At 41.6% G+C, this 25,165-nt stretch overlaps 2 protein-coding genes across 4 annotated transcripts; one reads left to right on the top strand and one right to left on the bottom strand.

Moving 5' to 3' along the window:
* Window positions 1-560: 560 nt before the first annotated feature.
* ankrd50l (ankyrin repeat domain 50-like) lies at window positions 561-16,665 on the top strand. 3 transcript variants are annotated; one of them, XM_058622728.1, is made up of 4 exons: window positions 561-803; window positions 5,633-6,450; window positions 10,995-11,212; window positions 11,952-16,665. In XM_058622728.1, exons 2-4 carry the CDS (start codon window positions 6,002-6,004, stop codon window positions 15,491-15,493), a joined length of 4,209 nt encoding a protein of 1,402 aa, XP_058478711.1. In that variant the 5' UTR covers window positions 561-803; window positions 5,633-6,001; the 3' UTR covers window positions 15,494-16,665. The 3 variants fall into 3 exon arrangements, with proteins under 3 accessions (XP_058478711.1, XP_058478709.1, XP_058478710.1); XM_058622726.1 differs by lacking the exon at window positions 561-803 and adding an exon at window positions 4,293-5,531; XM_058622727.1 differs by lacking the exon at window positions 561-803 and having other exon boundaries at window positions 4,293-6,450.
* A 2,817-nt stretch (window positions 16,666-19,482) lies between these two features.
* On the bottom strand, window positions 19,483-23,022 carry LOC131444388 (uncharacterized). The gene is made up of 2 exons (XM_058614656.1): window positions 21,180-23,022; window positions 19,483-21,108 (listed from the first exon to the last, which is right to left on the bottom strand). The coding sequence occupies exons 1-2, from the start codon at window positions 22,770-22,772 to the stop codon at window positions 20,365-20,367; spliced, it is 2,337 nt and encodes a 778-aa protein (XP_058470639.1). The 5' UTR covers window positions 22,773-23,022; the 3' UTR covers window positions 19,483-20,364.
* Between the last annotated feature and the right edge of the window lie 2,143 nt (window positions 23,023-25,165).

The following is a 25,165-nucleotide window of genomic DNA, read 5'->3' on the forward strand; positions in this document are numbered from 1 at the left end:
TTTTCGCCCTTTTATTTATGAGTCGAAGGTCATAAATAAAAGAGTCATGATATGTTATGCATCACATCCAATGGCTATGTCAATGTCTATATTGAAAAACCTCCCAGAAAGCCATTCCCGACATGAAGAAGTATACAATTGGAGTCCTGGCCATCTTTGGATCCAGGCAGGTTTTCAAAAGCACAAACTACATAAAATCCAAATATTGTTTTATTTAATTTCAAAGTAGTAGTAGTAGTAGTTTTCTGCACTTTATAATAGGTTGGGGTATAAACAGCAATGAAATGTCAACAGTTTTTATTTTGTAGTTCTTAAATTTCAGTTCTTTAAATATAGTATATGTATCAACAAAAACTGTATTCATGATATTATCTTCTTTTTAAGGTTTTTTTGCAGCTCCAGATTAATTTTATTTGGGTAGAGAAGAGACAAAAAAATTATTTTGCATCCTAAATATAATTAATACCTTTTTATTATTATTATTTGAATGAATAATGACTATAATGTGTTCAGTGTAACACATGTGTGTGAAAGCAGCCCTGCAGAGGGTGTCCTTCCTTGTTGGACTCAAGTCCTCTATTTTGTTTTTCCTCTCAAGGAAAAAAACAAAACCGACTTCTGAGAGACCGAGTGAGAGAAGACGGACTGACCAGAACATCTGCGCCGGGGAATAACATTAACTTCACGCTTGATGCGGTGAGGTATGAAGAAATATAGAAGAGGCGGATACACGTGATTGAAACCGGTGAAGTGCTGTGTCGGTGTGTCGGAGGGAGACAGTGTGATGGAGTGTTTGTTTTCAGGTAAGAGCGTTGCTCTCTGCAGGGAATATAACACTCAGTTTCTGTTTGTGTGCACGGCGGTTAAATAAATGCTATATTCTGACTCGCGGAGCTTTCTGGGAACCAAAAGTGACAAAATGTGCGCGCGGCGCCGCGTGTTTCTGGCCACAGTGGACGTCGCCTGATCGGTGACTTCAGTCTGTTAAAACACGTTTCATTACTGACGTTTCCATCACGTTGTGAGCAGGCAGGTGGGGATGCAGACAGACAGACAGACAGACAGACGTCTGGTCACCTGTGGATTCATAGCGACTCTAGTGAGACTGTATGAGGCTGTAGAGTGATTATGTCTGTCTACAGCTTTAGCTCCATCACAGTGAAGAACAGGGATTGCTGCCTTCTGATAAACCATTCTAGGAAAAAAAGTCCAAATGTTTTTCCTAATTTACAACAAAAATGTCTCCAACTTTGTTTCTTTGCCTATCTTCTGTATATTGAACACATTATTATATTCATGTATGTAGCTATAGTTACTATATAAAGGTAATACTTATACACAGTAGTTGTAACTACAGCCTACCCTTTAAAGTGCCAGTGTGTAAGAATTAGTGAGAAAAGTTCATTCACATTTTGAAGCCTTTAGGTATGCAATTTAACCGGTGCCATGTCACTTTATCAGTGACAGTCGCTGGTCTTTGAAACAGGGGAAGCTCATGTCAGGCCCAGTTATTTACACATAAATTCTTACATGACTTCTGACTTCAGTAAACAACTAGAACAAGGAAACACATTAATTGACAGTTTATATGTACAAACTGGACTATTTGTCTACAGATGCCCCTCGCAAAAGCCACTGCTCCATTAACTCAGAGTGAAGCTGAGCTTCACTGGAAGTGACGCTTTTGACGCATTTGTCCAATAACGGTATTGAAATGTAAATCCAACACAGTACATATTTGATGACATTTTAGAGGAAGCCGTGCTTCCCTTGCTGTCTTAGAGCAATCGCCACTGCAGTTTATGTAACAGGAAGTTCACAGACAACCTCTGAAACCCGGCTCCTATTGGATGACACTAGCTGTCAATCACAATGGCGTCCACTCGTATGTGCTGTGCGTTATCAGACCATGAACTCCTCAAAAAAATGTTTACAGACATTATCAATCAAGTGAGAAGTAGACACATTTTCTCATAGAATTGCTTTTAAATTGAGTTCTTATAGCAACCAGCAGAATCGCCCCCCGGAGGATAAATGCGGCCTACATCCTATCTTAGCCTCACTTTTCATCCATTTTTATATACACCAATTGGGCATAACTTTATGACAACCTGCCGAACATTATGCTGGTCCCCCTTTTGCTGATAAAACAGCCCTGACTCGTCTAGGCATGGACTCCACTAGACCCCTGAAGGTGTCCTGTGGTATCTGGCACCAAGATGTTGCGGGAGAAGCAAAGCTTAACTAGTCCCGCCCCCATTATCATCATACATTTCATTTCCTTTTTTTTTGCTGAAAACATGTTTCAGCATTCGGTTGGATAAAAGCGTCTGCTAAATGACATGTAATGTAATGTAAAAAATGTTCACCTTGCTGCCTAACAGGTGCCATGATGAAGAAATAATAAGTGTTATTCACTTCACTAATCATTATGATCTAATGTTATGCCTGATCGTGTCTATTTTATACAAGAGTGTCAGGAAACTGCAGTGGCCTTCGTATAACAGAAAGAATGCCATTCTTCTTTATTTGCTTGGTAAGCTTCCAAGGTTATGAAAACCAAATGACCAAGCGATTAAACAAACATCTATGAGTAGTGTATTCAGTCTCTGACAATAAACCCTCCTTAATGTAAAACAATAGACCTTTCACATTGGAATTAACTAATATTTCCAGCGTAGCCAAAACAGACGAACCAAAAGCTTGTCTTTCTAAACACCTCCACAAGTGAAACAATGAGTTTTCAGTTGGTTACAACTTCACTGCAAAACAAATTCTACACAAGAAACCTTTGATGAACCCCACCCATTGAATACTCTCTCACACAATCACTTGTACAACAGTCATGTGATTCATATCAAACAAACATTAGGTGTAAGTGTGCTTTATGTGGGCTGGCCGTTGGATTTAGTTACCTTAAGACAGTGTTTCTCTATTATTTTCTGTCATGCACCCCCAAATTGAAATACTATTGAGAACCTGATCATTTTTATTTATTGATCTGTATAAACCACTGTATGAGTTGTCCTGCCCCCCCCCCCGACACCTCACCGCACCACTATTTGAGAAGTACTGCCTTAAGACAAGGCTCACTCTGTTCTTTCAGTTCTTGTAGAAAAAAGAAAAGAAAAAGGGAAAGGTTATTTTTTATTAAAATGAATTGTTGCATCTTCATGTCTTCATCTTGATATGTCAAGGACACATGTTTCAAAACCATCCATGTGTATGTGTTCATATATGTTCTTTTCAGCGTTCTTCAATATGTCACAAAGGCACATACACACACACACATATATATATATATATATATATATATATATGTATATATATATGTATAGTCCGACAAGCAAAGCAATGCTGTAACAGCAGGGGGGAGGATTATTGTAGAGCTCTTGAGCGGCGTTAATGGAAACTGGCACATACTATCCCCACATTTTTTAATCCGTAGTTTTCCATCAGTATTTGTCAAATTATGACACAGTTGGGCCATTGGCACAGTTATAATAGCTACTGTAAAAGGTATGATGTCTGAGGCATGGGAGAAATCGGATTGCTGCCCTTTGTACAGTATATAGCGCATATACTGTAAATGTGGCTTCGGCAGCTTGTGCTAAGCCATAAAGATGCTGCTGCGCACTTTACTGCACCACTTGCCGTGGCCTCATAAATACCACATGTAATGACAAGAATGTGGACAACTTCAATGGTTTGGTGTCACTTCTCCTCTGCGCTGTCATCAGTGACTTGCTAAAAGAGGCATCCCTTCATTTCCCAGGTCATTTTTAGTATTAGTCACAGCTGACAGCATGTGTCAGCCTTGTGTGTCATACAGTATAAGCCTGGTCCTGGGGACCCACTGCCCTTCATGTTTTAGATGTTTCCCTGCTCCGACACACCGTATTTGAATGGTCCGCTTGTTATCAAGCTCTGAAGCCTGATAACGACCCAGTCATTTGACTCAGGCGTGTTGGATGTTATGTCTTTCTCTGAGTGTGGCAAAAACCATAGAGGTGAAAACCTATGCGTTAAAAAAAATCCACTTGATTATAAGAAAATCTGCTCAAGTCTGTGAATCACACTGTCGTTAAAAGTGTAAAATCACAGTTACAGTGATAGATAGATGATAGATATTTATGAAGCTAATTTCATGCATGTGGCAGCACAATGTGCTTTACGAAGAAATATAATTAGTGCAGGTGATGTTTGATTAGTCTGACTTTAAATGCAGGTCGGTGCAGCAGTGTGCACTCTCATTGTCTTTCAATATTGTCACAGGATTCCTGTGTCTTATATCCCCTCAGTTTATAGCCGTGCTGTGTCACAGTACATATGCAGTATTTGTGTAACATGTTGGCTTGTGTGCACAAAATGAAATGTACTTAAACATGTGTATTGAGTTTAGCGATGCGTCATCTTAGAAAACTGCACATATATACTGATATATATGATCACAGATCACCACACAAGTGAAAAAAAGCCCAGATTTGATCATATCAGCAGCAGTTTTACTGACACATTGCCAGGTATTGTTTTCTTTTTACAGTTACCAAGTTACAGTGGGATTAATGTGGCTCAGATGCATTCACTGTGTTGTAATAAGACGGATACATTGTGGGAAATTCATCCTTAAATTTATACTGTACATAAACAAAAAATAAACGTCTATATGTCAGCCATTTACTGATTTATCACTTTAATTTGGCATTCATTAGACAAGGTCTACATGCTCTAATGCACAAAATAGGCAACGATACACACTATTTTAGTGCCTTTCCACTTCGCTCTTTGCCCGCCTCGCTAACGAGCCACTCTGCTGTGATTGGTCAGCTGGACCTCTTTGGCACATGTGTCTGAAATATCACAACCCTTATCCAGAGACTTACTGATCTCTGCTCTTGTTATCTCAGTTCCTAATAATTCTTTGTTGATTTAACTGGCTGTTGCAGCTGTAAACGTTAATGTGAAGTAAGTCAGAGTGAAATCAAATAAATATCAGGGGTCATGATGGGCTGACAACACCACAAAGCATCTCCATGTGGATAAATCACCTCACAGTAAAGCTGGAGGTGTACTATTGCCCTGTGACTGAACCTTGACCGCAGGTAACCCCCCTCCCACCTGTCATCTGTGGAATTGCTCACAGCTCTCTCTCTCCCTCTTTCTCTCTCTCTCTCTCTCTCTCTCTCTCTCTCTCTCTCCCTCTCCCTCTCCCTCTCTCTCGCTCTCTGCTGTAGTGTGCATGTCTTTACATGCCCAGAAACACCAGGGAGAGGGAGGAGACTAAAACCAACCACACACACACAAAAAAAAGAAACAAGAAAAACCAGAGAGCATGTGAGAGAGCAAGAGCGAGAGAATGATAGAGACAGGCGTGAGATATGAATGGAGGGTTGGAAAGAGCTCAGGGCGTGGGAAACAAAAGGAAAATTAAATTTTAAAGCCGCAGTTCAGGATTGATGCAGAAGTGGGACAGAAACTGAGAGGTGGGAGGACTGTAGCTGTAACTGAAAGACGACTCAAGCAGGGGAAGGGTGAGATGCAGTGTCAAATTTATGAGAGAAAAAAAAACATGCTGTCACTCAGTCCCTCTCCTGACTCATTCCTTGTCTCTCTCTCCTCTGATTTTTGATAGAATGGCTGCGTGATCGGCAGGAGAAGCGTAATGATTGGTGGTAACCATGGATCGTCTTCCTCGCATTTCCCTTTCAAGATTAAGATCAACACAAAGATCACACCAGATGAAGAAAGTGATAAGGTGACCTGTTGGCTGATTTGACTCTCGTTCTCAGCGTTACACCTCAGGACCTGCAGAGGATGGACAACAACTTGTAATAATTCCCTGGTGCAACACTTTCAGGAACTACCTTTGTGATTAAATACCTGAGGCACTGCCTGGATTTCTCATGAACCAGAGCACAGCAGCTGCCAGCTGAAGCTCAACCTTAAAGTCCAACTGGAGGACTATGGGAGGTAGAGTTCAGGGAGGTGTGTCGTCCAAAAGATGTCAGGTCACCAGGAGCAAATGAGTAGCAGTGGATTTGACAGCAGCTCCAGCTTGCTCCAGGGCCGGCGTTTCTTCTGCCGGGAATGGGCCCTGGAGAAGCTGCGGCACTGCCTGGACGCCCGCTCTGTGCCGGGACAACCACCGGGGCTGCTGGTAATGGGGGGCCCTGGTGCTGGAAAGACAGCCTTCTGTACTGAGGTAGTGTGGCCCACCTCGAAGGCAGGACTGGCAGTTGGGCTGGCACCGCGCTGCCTGGCCTCACACTTCTGCCAAAGGGAGGACCAGAGGAGTGTGGTCCTGTGGAGGTTCATCCTGGGCTTGGTGGAGCAGCTGAGGGCCTCGCCTCTCCTCTCTCCTGGGTACAGAGAGATCCTCAACAGCCCGTCTGTGTCGTCTGCTCTCGAGCCTCTCACTTGTCAGAGAGACCCTGATGATGCATTCAAGAGGTTTGTAAAAAAAAAGAAAAGAAAAGTGAGAATGAGATGGCTCAGTATTGTTAAGAGGAGAATTCTTTATACCACCTGATTTGATGAAAATGTCTAAGGTTGTCAAATCACGTCATGAATTATCATCAATTTTCCCATTGGCAGACTAATAAAGGATTATCTTATCCTATATGAGAGGGATTAGAAAGTTGCCAAAAGGTAACAAGCATGGATCCCATCAGGGTGCTCTGCGTGTGTGTGCATGTTAGAGAGCGCAGCTCATTCTCAGCTTAACCAGGTAAAATCTGTGTGTGGTGTCACATACTGTAAATAGCGATTTTGTTCTTCACGTTACTGTTGAGGAAGGATGAGCAAAGTTAGACATGTCAGCAGTTATCAGATTAAGATGTCAGTGTAAACAACCTGCAGAAAACCTGTGCTACAAGTCTCCAGTGTTTTGTAAATAGTTTTAAAGTGTGATTGTTGTGACTCAAAACAAACGAGTCATTGCCGTTAAATTGGGTGAAAAATAGGTGTAAACCCCCTTTTTTTAAAGTGATATCTTCTGATTTTATTCTATTGAAACCCTATTTCAAATAGCTCATTTAATAAACTTAACATTGACTAGAAATAGCAAAATATGATCAAGTTTCTTTCTAAATCTTAAAATGTATTCATCAAATATTTGCAATGTTGCATCAGTGTGATGTAGTACTACTAAACATACAGTACAACACAAACTTTGGAATCCGTATCACTTTCTCATAGACGCCAAAGGCGATTTGTGTTCTACTGTTCTTGCAAAACCACTCACATGACTAAAGGTGCGTGAAAGTGTAAAAAATAGTTCATTAATAGCATTTTTCAAAATACACCTGTAACAAAAATGATATTTAAATGTCAATATCAATGCTATGCAATAAAGTATATTTGTCACTCTGAATTCTATTTAGAGTGACAAATATACTTTATTGACCAAGCACAAAAGAGCTGTGGGAAAAAAGCCCATAAAAGCTTCACGGCTGCATCTATTTTGTATGTAAATGGAGGTGATTCTGTGCAGGTGTTTTGACTGTTAACTCTAAACATTTCTCAGACTGTAAATGTAAATTTTGTTTTCCCATGAGCAAAGCTAAGTGAAGCCGGGACAGTCACAAGACAAGACTGGCAGTAGCCATTCTTCTTCTTTGTAAATGTATTTCTCCTCTCATAATGCAGACCATTCACAGCACACACAATGGGCCTGTAGACTGAGTGAATGCTACAGTGTTATTTACGGCACAACGTCCTTTCAGAGAGAGAGAGCGAGAGAGAGAGAGAAAAGAACAAAGAGGTTCAAAAAAGTAAAAAGCATCCTGTACCCTGGTGACCGTCTCAGCACCAGTCAGCGAGGTCACTCTCCTCTCAGGGACTTTTACCACTCTCTCCTGGTGTGTTTACTCTGCAATGAGTCTGAGCACTTTTACACCCCTCCTGTGTTTGCCCTCCTCTGGTGTGAAGTACCGAGCAGGATTCCACATTCCCCTCAGATTGGCTTACGGCCAGCAGTTGTTTGCGCTTGGAGTTCGAGTTAGAGAGAGACAGAGAGAGAGAGAGTGGCTGCGGGCGGAAAACTGCCATGTGAGAATGGCTGTCGACAAACTGATGAAACATGAGCTTCAATTGGCAGTAAAAATGACATGCATAACATTACATACCTGGAACCAACTTGCGGCTCAGTGTTGTCAAGTAGTCTAGTCTTGTACCATGAAGTGCTGCTGCTTCTTCCTTCTGGAAGTGAATCCTAAATAACGTTAAGGATTGGATAACAGTCTTTTTCTGTTGTTGGACCACTTTGTTTTTACATCACAAACATCACATAAATATCGTTTACAGTTTGTTTGTTTAAAATTGTTTGAGAAATGACAGATCTGCACCTGATTTAAGTAGTGGTGTAATGTCACTGCAGAGATACAACCTACAAATGATTGTTCATGTGAATGAGTCCTGTTACAGCTGAGGGTCAAAGGTCACACAAACACACACACACACACACACATACATTCCTTGTCCAGGACAATATGAGCTGAATGGAGCTGAAAGCCTGAAGCAACAATAAAACTTTCATTGCTTCCTTCGCTGTTGCTCTTATCAGATGACTAAACAGCACGCAGGTATGATAAGCTTGTTGTAACCCAGATTTACAGTAGCTTTCACCCTAGGTATGGTTTCATTTTCCATTCAATTGCAGAGTATATCGATTAAGTCAAGGTTACTATGTGTAATGAGATTATTCGCCCACATTATCTATTTGTCTTTGTGTATGATAAGATAAAGACATCCTGTATAGCTATGACTAAATAAAGTTTGAGGTTTAGTAACAATGCCCCACCCCAAAAATTTGCTGATTACAGCTTCTCAAATAAAAGTATTTCATTTCCTGTGTATTATGATTTCATACGTTTGGGTTTAAAACAGCTGGTCGCACAAAAAAAGCAAACTGATAATTCATATGCTTGGTTTACATTTACCAAAATCTAATTGGTCTAATTGAATTGCACATTTCTGTGATGTTGCCTACACATTATGTTGATATTCTGCTCTCTTCAGTGCATCAGTAGCCTTATGTATTTATGGCAGATCAGCTACGTTTACATCTGGAAAGACCTCTTTCCAGTGTTGAACAGCTTTTTTTTCTATCTTGGTAGCAATATATACTGCTTTTACGGTGTCATAAATGGTGCTGTATTTGCTGTTATTAGGCATTTAAGCACATATGTAAGAGACATAATTGTTTGCTGTGAACAGCTGTTGTTTTGCTATGATTTAAAGCTGTGTTTGTCAGTCTTGGTCCGGTTACCCACTGCCCTGAATGAAGAGCTGACATCTAAAACATGCACGGCAGTGGGTCCCCAGGACCAGGACTGACAAACACTGATTTAAGAAAACCTGTGTGAGCATGAAAGGTGACCGGAGCCTCTGGTCATTCTTAAACATAGACATTAACACTAATAACAGCACACATACACAAACACACCCTGTGTTTGCTGCAGGATTTGAGCCTCTGCGTGACCCATATTATGACAGACTGCCACAGGTTAATCACTATTTGTCACCTCTAATATAAGACCTGTCTGCATGTGTAGTTGTGAACAAATCGCACCATCAAACCGCACCTGGTAGTTACAAATATCATGATTTAACTTGTTTTCCTCTGTGGTTATTAAATGTGGTTTCTGTTTTTAGAAATGGTGATTAAGTGTCCAGATTTGTTAAGACAGGGAGAAGCTACTAAATTATAGGTGGGAAACAGAGTTGTATGTTGTTGTATGTTGTAGCCACCTGAAACACCAGCTTTCTTTATGCAATGTTTCACATTCTCAGATTTCATTCTCCTCACACAAGTTCACCCCAAGCCCCAAAGCAAGAATTTGGAATACAATATTAGAGTCCTAAAACCTTTTATTTTTGATACATTACTTTCCATTGTTTTAAGGTCTTGTGAAATATTGCTGAAACATCAATAATGTCAGCAATGTTAGTCATAAGAACGAAATAATGTGAAATTTTGAGTTCAAGTCTAAGCACGTTTTAGTGAGGTTGGGTCTAAAGGTCAGGAAATGAATTTAGTTCTGGGAAATGAATCTTGGCCATGGTGATATTCAAGTATGCATGTGTACACATAGCTGTGTGTGTGTACTTGTATTTATTTCCCTGTTAGGGCCATTTCTGTCATAAACACTAACCTTGTCAGGACCAGGAGACCAAAACCTGTTCCTAATGAGGCAGAACCTCATTTCTGATGCACTGGTTAAGTTTGGGGCTAATGTTTAAATTGTGGTTAGGTTTAAGTTAGGGTCAGGTTTGGTTTACGGTTAAGGATGATGCTTTGTTTAGGCTGTCCAAACGAATGGAAGTTAATACTGTGTCCTAAGAAGAATAGCTGCACAAACCTGTGTGTGTGTGTGTGTGTGTGTGTGTGTGTGTGTGTAGGCATGCCCAGGGGTGGAACAGGAAATTTCAGAGGTTCCACTAACCTGAGTCACCATCAGATCACAGCAGGGTGTGGGTGCTGACAGTGCTCTTTAACAGTGTTTTAAGTCTCTGTCCAAGTACTTTTACTGTTTTACAATGTGTTCCGGTGTTTGATCACAGGTGAAGACTTTATTGTCCCCACTAATGTTTTAGCTAAATGCAGTTGAACATAACAGTGCTATGACACAGGGGGAGTGTCAAACTTAAGCATTATATTTTTGTCGGGTGTTTTATATACTGTTTTGAACAGACTGTAATTTAAAAAAAGCCCTAAGCGATGAGGTTGGGTTGTTTTTAAAATTGGCCATATGAAAAACAAAAGCAAGAAACAAAAGATTCTAAATGGTGTTGCTCTCAGACATGGGAAAATAGTTAATAATAGTGATAATTGTAATAAAGTTAATTCAAGGTCACTAATTTAATGGCACAATATTTGACCCACAGTTTTATTTCTTTTACAGTGTTGCTTTCAACACACTCATATTTGACCACAACTCCTGCTGTTTTTATACTGCTGACACTTCCTTTGTGTGCCTTTGTCTCTCTCTTAGAGCAGTTTTGAGACCCTTATTAGACCTCCCTCCTCCTGCCCAGACTCTGATGGTGGTGGTGGACTCCCTGGATGTTGGACACGGGGTCAGTACAAGTGGTGGGAAGAGTGGCTCCATCGCAGAGCTCCTGGCCACCCATCAACACCTGCTGCCTGGGTGGTTGCTGCTGGTCTGCTCTGTCCGCCGCCACAACAAGGTTGTGTGCAAAATGTTCTCAGGTACAAAGAAAGAGTAACTTGTCTATATTAATAGTTTTCTTGAAGATATACCCTTCATGGCTAGATATAAAACATGGTACAGGTGTGGTGGAGATTAGGCAGTCAGAAGGAATCGAACCTTGAAATAACCATTTAAGAGACTTAAATAAGATGTTTTAGATGTTCTCAAATAGCCTTTTACAGTATTGCACATTCTGAGTAAAGTGTATGTTTTTACTGTGATAACTGGTGTGACAACACATAGATCAACATTAGTGCTGGTGAGCTCAGTGTTTGCATTAACAATACATTGGTTTATTGTGCAAATGCCATTGAAATGAAAGAATCTGCTTTGTCTTGACTGCATTTCTGATTTTTTTTTGAGCAGTAGATAAATAAGCCTTGATTTTAATCTAACTGTGCGATTTTTGACTGTAACCCTGTTACTTTAAGCTGTGACTAGAATCAGAAAATTGTGTAGGCCTGTTATAACTTGTTAAAACCAATAGTGTCCTCAAGAGAAATAAAGGTTGGTTAAGGTGAAGCAGGGAGAGGAGAGAATAGGCAAAATTCAAACGAGATTCCTGGAAGAATATTAGTATTCTTGATCCATGTGTGATTCATAACCATGCGGCATCTTTCTTGTTTTGGGTGAATTCAGATAATCAAATTCCACACAGTGATTATCAGTCAGAGACTGGGATAGAGGGCGAAAAATTGTCCCATTTGAAAAAAGTAACTGGCAACTTTTCTGTTTTAGGTTTCCGTAGGATTTGCCTGGATGATCTACGGAAGCCTCCACCAGTCCATGATGTGCAGCAGTACATACTCTGTCGCCTGGATGAAGAAGCAGCACTTCGCCGCCAGCTCACTCCTGACACAGCTGACATGCTGAATTTACTGCACATCAAGAGTGGCGGTTGCTTTCTCTTCCTTGAGCGTGTTCTGAATGGTGTGGCAGTTGCATTAGTGGGTCTGCGGGAGATCCGAGACATCCCTGGGACTCTCAATGGCCTCTACCTGTGGCTGTGCCAAAGACTGTTCCCCCGGGGGCTCTTCACATATGTCAGGCCCCTCCTTAATGTGCTCTTAGCTGCCCCGAGGCCCCTCACACCCCAGCAGCTGTTCAGAGCAACCTGGACTCATGACACTTTGCTCAGTCTCCAGGAGTTTCAAAAAAAGCTCAGGACTCTCTCTCCTATCCTGCACGATGGCCCTGGAGGCACAAAGCTACTTTTTCATGCCAGTTTTGCTGAGTGGCTGACAGACGTCAAGTATTGCACACAGAAGTACTTGTGTAGCAGAACAGAGGGTCATAGCATGCTTGCAATGGCTTTGACTCTGCAGGGACAAGACTTGGACATTGAGGACACTTGCCAGCTAGCCACACATTTAGTATGCTCAGGACACCACAAAGACAACCCTTCATTACTTGCACTATGGATGCTGTGGACAGGTGTGCCTGCCCCTAATTCTAGTTGCAGCCAAACCAGTGCGCTGTGTCTAAATCAGCCTCCCATTCTAGTAAGTCAGGAAGTCCTTCACCTGTTAATGAGGACTGGGCTCATATCTGCATCCCATTTTTCAGATGCCGATCCAAGTGTTAGAATACACTGTATAGGTGAAAGGGGAACTGCATTAACACAGGCAGGTGAAAGGGATGTGTCTGTGAAGAAGCTCCTAGAAAATGGGGTGTCCATAAACCAGCTACGTTCTACAAATGGGCAGGCCTTGCTTGCCAGTGCAGTACATGAGGGTTCCGCAGATGTAGTTGAACTTGTCTTGAAATACGGATATGATCCATTGATCAGTGATCTTCAGGGTCAGACACCACTTTCATTGGCTTCCAGACAAGGACATGTCAAAGTGCTCTCCTTGCTCCTGGAATGGGCTAAGGGCCAGGGGCCAGAAACTGCAGCACAGATGATGGAGCATGTCGACAATGAAGGTTGGACAGCACTGCGCTCTGCGGCTTGGGGAGGACACAGCGAAGCTGTTCGTCTTCTTCTGGATGCAGGAGCAGATGTGGATGGCTGTGACAGTGAGGGCCGGACTGCTCTGAGAGCTGCTGCATGGGCTGGACATGAGGAAATTGTTTTGACCCTGCTGGAATATGGGGCACAGGTTGACAAAGCTGACAGTAAGGGCCGCACTCCACTTATTGCTGCTGCATATATGGGACATCATGAAGCTGTTGAGTTATTATTGGATCATAATGCAGAAGTGGACTTAGCCGATGGGGATGGACAAACTGCTCTGTCAGTCGCCGCCCTCTGTGTCCCTACAGCAGCAGGGATAAAAGGTTATGGTGAGGTAGTTAGTCTGTTACTAGAGCGTGAAGCAGATCCAGGACACAGAGACCATGATGGCATGACACCACTGCTTCTTGCAGCCTATGAGGGCCATGATGAGGTAGTTGAACTTCTGTTAGAAGCTGGGGCTGATGTAGATGAGACTGCTGGCCCAGATGGCACTGTAGCTGCTGCAGCAGCTGTGAGTCCCCTACTGGCAGCTGCAGCAATGGGCCATATGAAGACAGTATCTCGACTGCTTTTCTGGGGAGCAGCAGTGGATGCCATTGATTGTGAGGGCAGGACAGCACTCTGCCTGGCAGCTGCAAGAGGCAGTACTGAGGTTGTCCGGGCCCTGCTGGATCGAGGACTGGACGAGAACCATAAGGATGACCTTGGCTGGACTCCGTTGCATGCTGCAGCTTGTGAAGGTCATCGGGCTGTCTGTGCTGCTTTGACAGAGCGAGGTAGCATGGCACGTGTTGGAGAGATGGACATTGAAGGACGCACCCCTCTTATACTTGCTGCCCAAGAGGGTCATTGGAGCTCTGTCAGGCTGTTGTTGGATAGACGTTCTCCCATTGACCATAGGGCCTATGATGGACATTCTGCCTTGAGTGCTGCCCTTCTGGAGGGCCATACTGATGTTGCAGATCTACTTATGAGGCGAGGGGCTGATACTGATGTCCGGGATGCTGAGGGCAGGCCTCTGCTCTACCTCCTTGTGTTAGAGGGTCGTCTTGAGATGGCTACACTTCTAATAGAGAAAGGAGGGGTACCCCTTGAGTCCAGAGACTCTGAGGGCCGTACAGCTCTTCATGTGGCATCCTGGCAGGGATATGTAAAGATGGTAGACTTACTTTTAAAGCATGGTGCAAACCCTAATGCACAAGATACAGAAGGCAGACCTCCAATACATTCAGTGGCTTGGACAGGACATGCAGAAATAGGACAACATCTCCTAGAGGTGAATAGTGTCACTATAGATCTTGCTTGTCACCAGAGAGCAACAGCTCTAAGCATTGCTGCCCAGGAGGGACATGCCAATATTGTTACAATGCTTCTAGAAAGAGGTGCAAATCCCAATCACATAGACAAATATGGTCGTAGTCCAGTCAAAGTGGCTGGGAAACATAGACACTTCAACATTGTCAGGCTCTTGGAGAGCTACGGAGCCAAGCCATACCAAGGACCATTGCCTAATTCTAGTACTGTCTCCCCTGCAAAGTTTTTCTCAGGCATCCCACAGAATAATAAAGGTGAAGTCATAGCTGTTACCGCATCCTCTTCCTTATCTTCTCCTGGCTCCACTGCAGAACGATTCCATTCAATGCAGAGTTCCCAAACCTCATCTACCTGCCACTCATTGGCTACGGTGCAGACAGTGCCAGCTGACAGCCTCAGCTTTACCCAGCAGATCCAACAACACTCACTGCCCCGCAGTCGTAGCCGTCCCTCCACCCTCCCTCCACCAGGGAGCTCAGGCATGGGCAGCCTCCATGGAAGCATCCAGAAGCATCCCAAAGGCAGCCCTCCTCCCTCTGTTTGCACAGTCACTGCCATGGTGCACAACTGCAAGTTGCCTCAGAAAGGCTTTTCAACTGGACTTGAATATCATGACAAAATTAAAGAACAAAACCCCCCCTTAATAAGAGCAGACAGGACTGGCGCTGGGGGAAAATGGCACTCTGTTATGGCTTCCCTCGGGATAATGCCAGGGCAAGATAGTCCTGCAGTTTGTGCTAAAAACAGGGATAGTCCCCCTCTGGGCTACCCATACAGGTTGCAGAGCCCACGTCAAGGGGAAGCTTGGGATTCTGTACCCCAGAAAAACATTTTGTCACCAGCTTGCTACAGTTTTACCCCAGTCTTACCTTGTAGTGCCTTGCGAGAGGATGTTATGGTCACAATGACAACCACAGACCCACAACTTAATCTGAAACAGGCTATTAAATTGCAGTTTGAAGGTCCCACCAGTGCAGCTCTGTACAAGAGAGAGACACCTCTGTGACTGGTGCTGAAGAATTGACAAATAATTCTAATTGTATGGATAAGAGTAAACGAGAGTCATTCATCCATCGGCATTACCAAACACTGACAGGTTTACAGAATCTAAAATCTGGAAAACTGCTTCTTTATTTTGTATTATTTTAAATTAATATATAAGGGTTTAGCCACAGAATATATTAATAGATTGATTGATAATCAATCATTAGTTGCATCCCCATTGTTGGCATTTGTTATTTTGTGGCATCAAAAAAAAACAATATTGTGATGGGGTTCTAGCTGCAATTCCATTCAACATATTACCTTTCTGACCCATGTGGTCATAAGTGTGCAGGGGTCAGACACAACCACCTTCAAAATTTTGACTGTATCTTGCATGGTTTTGACATTATTGTGGTTTCATAAAGTGAAAATAGCACTGTGCTATATGCTATTTCTGACAGCCAAGAAATGATCTGGTTGAATGCATTCTGATAATTCACCTTATCAGCATGTACATTTCAATGACGACACGTTTGTTTTTGTCACAGTTTTTCAGTTTTTTCTGGGTTCAGATGAGAGAGGAAGTGATATCCTTCTCCACCCTCTTTAGTTAACCAGAGGAACAATAAACTGAATGACATCAGTGCTTGCTTTTGCAAATTTCCGGTGACTGTTTTGTATGTTGAGCGGGGCTCTCACAGACAAGCTATTCATTTAATGTGTATTTTCTTTTCCTTGTTCTCCAGTTGTACTCACCAGCACCAGCAGTTTGATGAGAAAACAAAGTTTGTCATATGTTTTAAATTATGTTTTGCTAGTAAAGATCCTTTTTGAAACTGTAAGCAATATTGAGCTTCAGGTTTGTGGCCTTGATCTTTTCTAAAAACCCTTGTGAATTGTATATTTATTTTAAACGTCCCTAAAGCACCCATTGGTCAATTTCTGACAACCAAAAACTGGCAAAAGAAAGCCTGACTCAGTGCGGGGATTATAATACAAACATCCTTGTTTACTAAACCAGCTTGGCTCATCCACAGTGTCTATGAGCAAGCAGGAAGAAGCAATGCATTGGATCATAAAAACTGAGGGTGGATGTGGGATGTTGTAATTTCAAAATCTCCAGTTCCTTATCATTTTCATTGAATGTTCTTTAATTTACAAACATTAATTAAAATGGCAAACATTCTGATAAAACTACCTCTTCTCTGTCTGCTTATTATTTCAGAAGTGTTTTTCAGTATGCAGTCTAGTAAAGCTAAATGTCATGGATTGCCTCTGATGTGGAAGCATCATGCAGAGATGTAAGTCTGGCAGCAGCCTGCTGGCAGGCACCTGGGATTATGGGACCAAGAGCTTTTGAACTGCTTTGAAACTGAATTAGGAAATAAAAGGTCACTCTGTAGACAGACACTCTTCTGGATTTCCCCAACATTTTTCTCATATGTTGTTTCTGTGAGCCCTCTCAGGCGGGGTTTCTCAATCCTGGTCCTGGGGACCCACTGCCCTTGGACCGAGATTGTGGGAATACAATTTTTGAACTACATTCCCACCTGTGCAAGTTCAGGGTTTGGTACATGTTGACTGTACACATTCACTTCTGAAAATGGCAGTAGTGATTAAGTATTAGATCAAAAAAGGAAAAAGAAAGGAAAACTCTTTCTCGCTGTCAATATGATTTTGCATTTTCTGTTTTACGTTTCATTCCATTCTATACCTTGCTAAATTGTTAGCATCTGTGGCTGACGGCAATGTAAATATAGCTTTCAGCTACTCTGACTCTCCTTAAAAGTCCACAGTAGTTTTAACATAATGAATGCTAAGTGCAAAAGCAAACTTGCTTGGAGTGGTGTAATATTTGTGAAGAGGATCACATGCTCTGCCTTGTAGACATGATCCAAAACACCAGCTGGGGTGCTGTGCCAATCTCAGCTGACATAAGGCGACAGACGGGGTACACCCTGGACAGTTCGCCAGTACAATGCATTTCATAACGTTGTAAATTTATGTTGGTGTGTGTTGTAACCAATCATTTCCATGATTCTTCCTCTAAAGCTCAAGTAAAGCAAAGCAAAAAATGTGTAAATTGTGTTTTGATATACTTGTGTTTACTTTATATGCTCAAAGTTAAGCATTGCTTTCTATTCTATTTCTATTTCTGCAAATTTGGATACGGTTGATACAATCAGAGGCTACTTTTCTGGATACATGCAAACGGACTTCTGACGATAACGTGCAAGAGTTTACTAAAGAGTTTTGCAAGTAAAAGGGGGGATCTGGGGCTTGAAAGAAATGCAAAGGAACAGGAAAAACTGAATGACAGATAGAGCGGCTGGTTTGGAAACAATGGCGGCTCACTGACTGGAGAACAATGGAGAAACAGGATACGGAGCAGCTGATAGGAAACAGGAAGATTCACTCTGCAGAGAAGGAGATGCATTTCACTGTAAAAACAAACAGCAGAATGATTCCAGACAAAAGAGAAAGAAAGGTCTGGGGTCACTTGTAGGTCTAAGATGACCCTCTGTTGATCTCATGCAAATCACCTCCATCTAGTGGACATGGCAGGAAATATTCTCTCCCAAAGGTCATCGGGTTTTTAAATTGACACCGAAAGAAACCAGAGCCTGTTTGAGATTGTAGGAAATATTTGGTATAACAACCCAACAAGTTAAACCGTGGACGTCCATGTGTGCCGTGCACAAATGGTCTTGAATGAGGGTTCTGGACCTGGTTTTTCAGTGATATTTAGTGTTTCATGTGTGCTTTTGATTTCTCAACCTGATACGATGAGTGGATCATGGGACCTCTGTAGCTTGTAGTTTATAATGAGTCTATATTTGCTGTGTTTCATCAACAAACATAACAACAACTTCTTCTTTTTTTATTAATGGGGCTTTTACCTGTTCACAATATGGTATTTTATTTTCAGGAAGCCATGAGAAGTGGCATACTCCCAAGCATTTCAGAAAATAGACACAAGTTGAGCTGTCTATCTTCAATATTGGAAATTTTAGCTACTAGATCAAGGAATCTTCTGCACTGATGAACCTCATGTAACATAGGAAAACATCACTTATTGTATTTGGAAATATTACATATTAAAATTGTACCTCTCTAAAAATATCTTTAATTGACTGAAGGTGCATATGTCCAGTTGATAATCAATTTTTTTTCACACCATGTTTGTAAATTAGTGCAAAGTTTGGGTTTGATTATATTATACACGCTGATCTTCTAATCTGAACCATAGCCATACAGCATAAATCACTGAAGTTTTTGAGAAAGATTAATCCCACATTTTGAGCTGAATTTGTAATCTGTTGTCACTTCTTGCTGCACAAAATGTGCAAGATCAAAATTTCTACATTTTCACTTTGCCATTACCTCTGAAATGCCACCACAAATTTACCAAATCATTAGTTGTCTGATCCCCTCATTTTAAGTCTGTACAAAATATCTTTCCTTATAAATACATAGATACTATGATTAGCTGCTGGTTTGATCTGTGCAGACATGAATATTTCACATGTGCATGCAACTGACTTAAAAAGGCCATCATTAAATCCTTTCCTTGGCAACAGATATAAGTAGGTGGATTTTAAACCCAGTCGATATCTATTCCTTCAGTTCTATGTGACTGCCTGTTTATTTTGTGGTTTTAATGTTTGCACATCTAGCACAGACGTGCGAGAAAGAGCGGTTTTCAATTGAAAATTTACTAACTTTTGATCTTATATTTGTATCCTAAAACTTAACCTAAATTATTGTTACATTACATGTCATTATTATATATTATTTATTTATATAATTGCCACTTGCAAAACTGTTATTTGGTTACATTGTTATTTTTGTACATTGTACTTCTGGAAAGATTATTCTGATATCATATGATTTAATTATAGACTGATAATAATACTTGTCAGTACCAGATTACATTTAATGTAATACTAATAGGGAAAATATCACAATAAATAGACAAAAGTCTTTTCATCATTTTTATTTACTGACTAGAGTTGAGTTTCCAGACATAGACATATCTATACCACAATAATCCCATCCTTATTCTGTAGCCACAAACAACGAGATATTAACTGTTGCAATGCAGCATGTGTTTTCCAAAAACACTCACAACTGTTATCTATTGAGCATCAGAGCATTGCAACTATTTGAATGTAATCCAAGTGGACAACAATAGAAAAAAATGTTTAAAGATAGATTAACATTTTAAAGTGATGAACAATACAAGCATCTAACTGGAAAAACAATTTTGCAAATGAATTATTTAAAAGAACTAGACTGACGTAGTGTTTTACCAGGCAGATACAGCTGTCAGATAAATGTAGATACATTTCTTGAATGACACTGGCATACAAATAGAAACTATTCAGAACATGAAGATGTTATATAATATTTTTTGCGATACATGTCTGATCCCAAATATGCAACAGTCTCCTGGATACATTTTGCTAACAGACACGTTTCACAGAGGACAGTGTTCTCTCCTGATTTGAGACATCAAGCAGTACAAATTACACCTGTTTCACATTTACTCATTTCAAATGACACTGTTTCTTGCATCAGTCTGTCCTGGAAAAATCCACCAAGCTTTTCTAATCAGAAAAGAGCAGTGACAGCATTTATTTATATATTTGTAAGATTTTAGGGACTTAAAATGCCTCATTGTTCGTGAAACACAAATTTGACGTAAAAATCCAGGTGGATAGTATCTGTGCTCTCTAACCTAAACATCTTAGGTTAATGAAAAGAGTTGAGAGTAAATACACAATATTTTAGTGGTTATATCTCCACTGTGTCCTTTAAACATTATATATAGATATATATAAAAACAAATATATCATTTATATACACAGAAGTCTTGAAATATGACTTTCTCTAGTCATGGGTAGTTTTGTACTTGTATATTTTAATACAATGGTGCATACTGTCTGACACAGCAAGTTGGCCCTCAGGAAGCAATGTCAGGCCACGTGGACTACTCAAACCATGGTATATTATGGGCCATCCTACTCCCTGTGCTGGGTATAACAGGACTCTGTGGTCCTCCCCCCAGTCCGCAACCAGCACGTTACCATCTGCATCTATACAGATGCCCCAGGGGCAAACCAGGACCGGTCCCATACCAGCACATACACCCAGAATTCTCACTGTGTTCCAGCCAGGCTCTAGGACTTTGATGCAAGGCACGCGACCTGTTTCATTGCCTCTTTCGGACACTGCTACCATACCTGAGCTCAAACAAGCTGTCACTAAGTAGGGTCGATGAAACCTAGTCACCACTGTACGCTCAATACGAGAGCCTGTTTTAGGGTCAAGCTTGAGGGCAACGAGAGTACCTTTACGGATATCGGCAACCAAGAACTCATCCAACCTGGTTACTGTCACACCTCTGGGAGCTTCCAGTTCATGTTTTGCTGAGCCCAGTCCTGATCCTCCAAAGGTCTGGAGCAGGCGACCATGCCGGCTGAACACCAGTAAGGCCCGTTCTGCAGCACAGCTTAGTGCAATCAAACCCTTGGCATTGACAGCAATGTCAAAGTAGTTCCGGCATCGTCTGGCAGAGCCATCTGAAGTTGGGGAGGTCACTTGCTGGAGGACATTGCCACGAGGGTCAGTCACCTGTTTTAAAATGTACATTTAGTTTTAATATAATTGTCAAGTTAATCAAAAATGCTTATCACAACACATACCTGAACACGTGCATTCCCACAGTCGACTATGAAGAGTTGGCCTTGCGGTGTGGCATGGATACCACTTGGCAGGGTAAGGTCGGCCCTACCTGATCCCTGCTTCCCAAACTGCCTTATCAAATGAGGACTTCCTGGATTGAATACTGCAAAAGATGTGTCTCCCTCCTCCTCCAACTCCACCAAGGCTGGTTCTCCTCTTTCGCCTCTGATGTGCTTTGGTTCTTGTGAGAGACCATCTATGACAGACATGGATACAGACCTAGACCCAAGAGGCTGACTTGAGCCAGCCACTGTAGTTTTCTTCTGTTGGTGGGACATAATATGATGTTCTTTATAAGAAGGGTAAGAAAGTGTTTGTCCCATCTCAGGAACCCTTGGGCTATGACTGAGAATTGGTGAGACTGAAGTCGAGCTCGACATGGAGTTGAATTTGCTACACTTCACCCTCCACACTCCTACCTGCTCATTTGAACCACCACTGATCAGTGGGCGTGTCTTGTGTGTCAAGTCCACTGCAGACTTGGACAAACGGTTGTTGTGGTTCAAAGAGCTTCTGTTCATGCTATAGTCATGAGATGGGCTAACGATGAAAGTATAACTAGAGTCAAGGCTGTCAGTTGGTGACGGGGCTCGGCCCGAGTCTCCGAATGTACCATGAGAGTGTTCATCAGAAGACTGGCTTAGACGGGAATGAGGTCGGCCTCTCGAGGTAAGGTCTAGGCAGCTTTGGCTGGTCAGAGGCTCTCTAGGAGTCATCCTAGGGGATGTTAAAGCACTGTTGCCATACCTCAAATTTTGACTGACCTTTCCTTTATCACCTCCCTGGCTGTCTAAACTCATGTGGTAACTCAGCTTACCATGCTCCTGTCTTCTCTCTGGTGAAGGTGATTGCTTCCGACCAGAGACCACAGAGAGTGACCTCCTTTGGGTCCTGTGAGAGTAATGTTTTCCATTACTATTCATCTTGTGCATCTGCTCCCTACCCTCAGTATCCATGTTTTTGAGTACAGTGGGTACGGCCAGAAATACATCATCCTGTGGTTGCTGTAAGGAGGCTGATTCCATGCCATCATCTTGAAATGACTCCCTCTCATTGTGTTCACCTTTTGGAAGCCAGTGACATATCCTCGTTTGATCCTCCGACGATTCTAAATCACTTCGGTTAGAGAGGCTGATCTTTTTGACAACCCTGCCTGTTGGTGAGGTCCACCCCTGTTCAAGGACTCCTTTATCTCTTCCAGCACCTTGATGATTTGTGTCTTCAGATTGTATCTCACATGAATGTAGAGCACACATCTGTCCCTGTGGCCCACAACCTCCGACATGCAGACACAGACTTTGCTCTTGCATGCGGATATCTCCAAAGGTGACAGCGTTTGGTTGGGAGCTGGGCTTGAAGTTCACTTTCTTTAGGGAAACAGAGATTTCCCACGGTTGTAGAAACTCTGTGACCTCCTTCAGCAGCAGGTGCTGATTTGACCCACTTAGGTCTAGAGCTGGCTGCTGACCTATTTCCTGGATCTTTTGTTGAAGTTGGGCCAGTTTGCTCAGCCTTTGGTCTAACAGAGACTGGCTAACCCGGACTGCTGCCATGTTCTCCTTCTTGACTTGCTCCAACCACTGCTGAGTGTCTCGGTGGTCTTGCTCTACCCTCTCCAGCAGACGCCGCTCCTCTCTGCGTGCTCCCAGGACTGCACGCTCTATACCCTTCTTCACAGATTCAGTCTCAGTTGCATGATGCTCTTGTTGTCGATGCAGGTCAATCTCTGCCTGGGCAAGGTCATTTTGTGCTTGTATTACCCAACATGGAGGGGACTGAGAAAGGAAAGTAGGAGACGGACTCTCTGAATAGTAATCAGGACTGAGGCTATGGCCTGGGTTAGGGGAGGTGGGACTGCTTTCCAAAGGAGATCCCACAAACATCATTTAAGATTAAAGGATGCTCTTTTTTAGCATTGAACTTGTGCTCCTGTTGAAACAAAATGGAAAGTGATTCTAGACACACAAACAATAAATGTCACTTATTAACAACATTAATATTAACCAACAGTTCAGATATTGTATCCAATAGTATGTCTCCTACAATCTGAAGGGCCATAGGATATTTAAACACAGTAAACATTAGTTTTAAGCATGCACTGGTACAACAGTTAAGGTTTCTGTGCCGCTCCAACATTATTTAATTTGAAAATGTGCCCCTTTAAAACCGTAGAAGCTCACTATGTCACATGCCTCACTTCATTACAATTTGTCACACATATTGTGGAATTGGTTGAACAAGAATGCTTGTATTCATTTAATTATGTTGTAAAATTAAATGATATTACCTATTACCTTTATATTGTTTTACAAAGGAATTTGCCCACAAACTAAGTCACCAACTGTGGGTTAGACAGTAGTTGAACATAGCATCTACAGCACAATGTATTGTTACAGTAAGATGAAAAGTTCCTATGCCCAGACATAATATTTCTCATGGGGGAAATACATAACAGAAACTTCATGGAAGAATGAAGCTCAATTGAATTTGGCACAGCTTATATAGGCCAAGCAAAGGTGACTGAGTTACATCATTTTTTTGAACCATATACTTATTTTATTGGATCTATTGTTTAGCCTCCAAGTGAACAGATGCTCATTGATGTGCAATGAGGAGAGGCTGTAGGATGTGGGCAGAGAGAGAATTAGCTTTGTGGAGGAAGACATTTTTGAGGTTTGCGCAGAGAAACCATTAGCAATTCAGATGTTGGCGGACAGCCAGAGGCTCCAAGAGTGAGGGCTAGAGTGGGAGGGAGGTAGGGAGACAGCCAGAACAACAATATCTCTTGACTCCCCACTTCTGCACATAGACTGGATTTTGATATTTTATTCATGAGCAGTACAAAGTGATGTAGAGAAAAACGTCACTGAAAGATGTCTCTCCTTTGTCTCATGTTTTGTGATAACAGTAGAACCATGGGGGGGGGGGGGGGGGGGGGATGTATGGCCTCATCTCATAACAATGCATAGCTACAGCTCTATTTCATGAATACTACATAGAACAATGCTTCATTGTTGCTTTTTTTATCTTGACTAATGTTTCAAAGTTAAAATCACAAGGATTAAAAAAAAAACAATATTTCTTTAAATAACAAGCATCTGCAAATTGCAAAGTTTCTGTTTAAACTGAGAATAATATGAATCCAGTTTATGCCACTGGCTACTGGTTATGGTTTATTCCATGCAACACAGGACTTTTCTGTTGTGACAAAATGTGGGTCGGCCAACTGTAAACGCTGCCATTGTGATGGTAAAGAAAGCTATATGCCCATTTTGAATATGCATTCTACAGTAATCCCAGAGTATAGGGGCATTTTGATTATAAAAGAACAAATAGTATATATGTATATTTATACAAATATATTGGTTGGTCAAGAAAATTCATGATTGGATGAAAATAGTGAAAGTATTGTAAGTGATTGTTTCTGGCAGCCCTCCTCCCTGTCATCCTCTGAATATAAAGCTCTTTAAAACTCTGCATTATCAAGAAGGTTACAACACTTATCTGACTGTGGAAATGTTGGTACAAATACAACAGCTACAGCTCATTTAAGTGCAAACAGTTTAGTAACTGGGAGCAAATAATTTGGGTCGAAGAATGAGGAAGAAACCCAAAGCTTCTAAATCTTCTATTTCCAGATGGTCGATATAATCACCTGGCATCTTTTATTGGGTCCTTATTCCCAACTTTAATCAATAAATATCTTAACATGACTGATGTCAATCATGCACAGTTTAAATTGATTGAATTTTAATCGTTTTTAGTTTGCGCAGCAACATCGGATGCACACATTTTGAATTAACGGCAGATTTCTAATATAAATTGCAGTTGACGATATTATTATTAAGGGAGTGTATTTATTAAATTGGCCGTGTGGTATTTCTATCATGGGAACATTTTAAGGAAGTAAGCCCACTATTAAGTTTCTTTCCTAACACATTAATAA

Source organism: Solea solea, chromosome 2, assembly GCF_958295425.1.
Source record: "Solea solea chromosome 2, fSolSol10.1, whole genome shotgun sequence".
NCBI lineage: Eukaryota > Metazoa > Chordata > Actinopteri > Pleuronectiformes > Soleidae > Solea > Solea solea.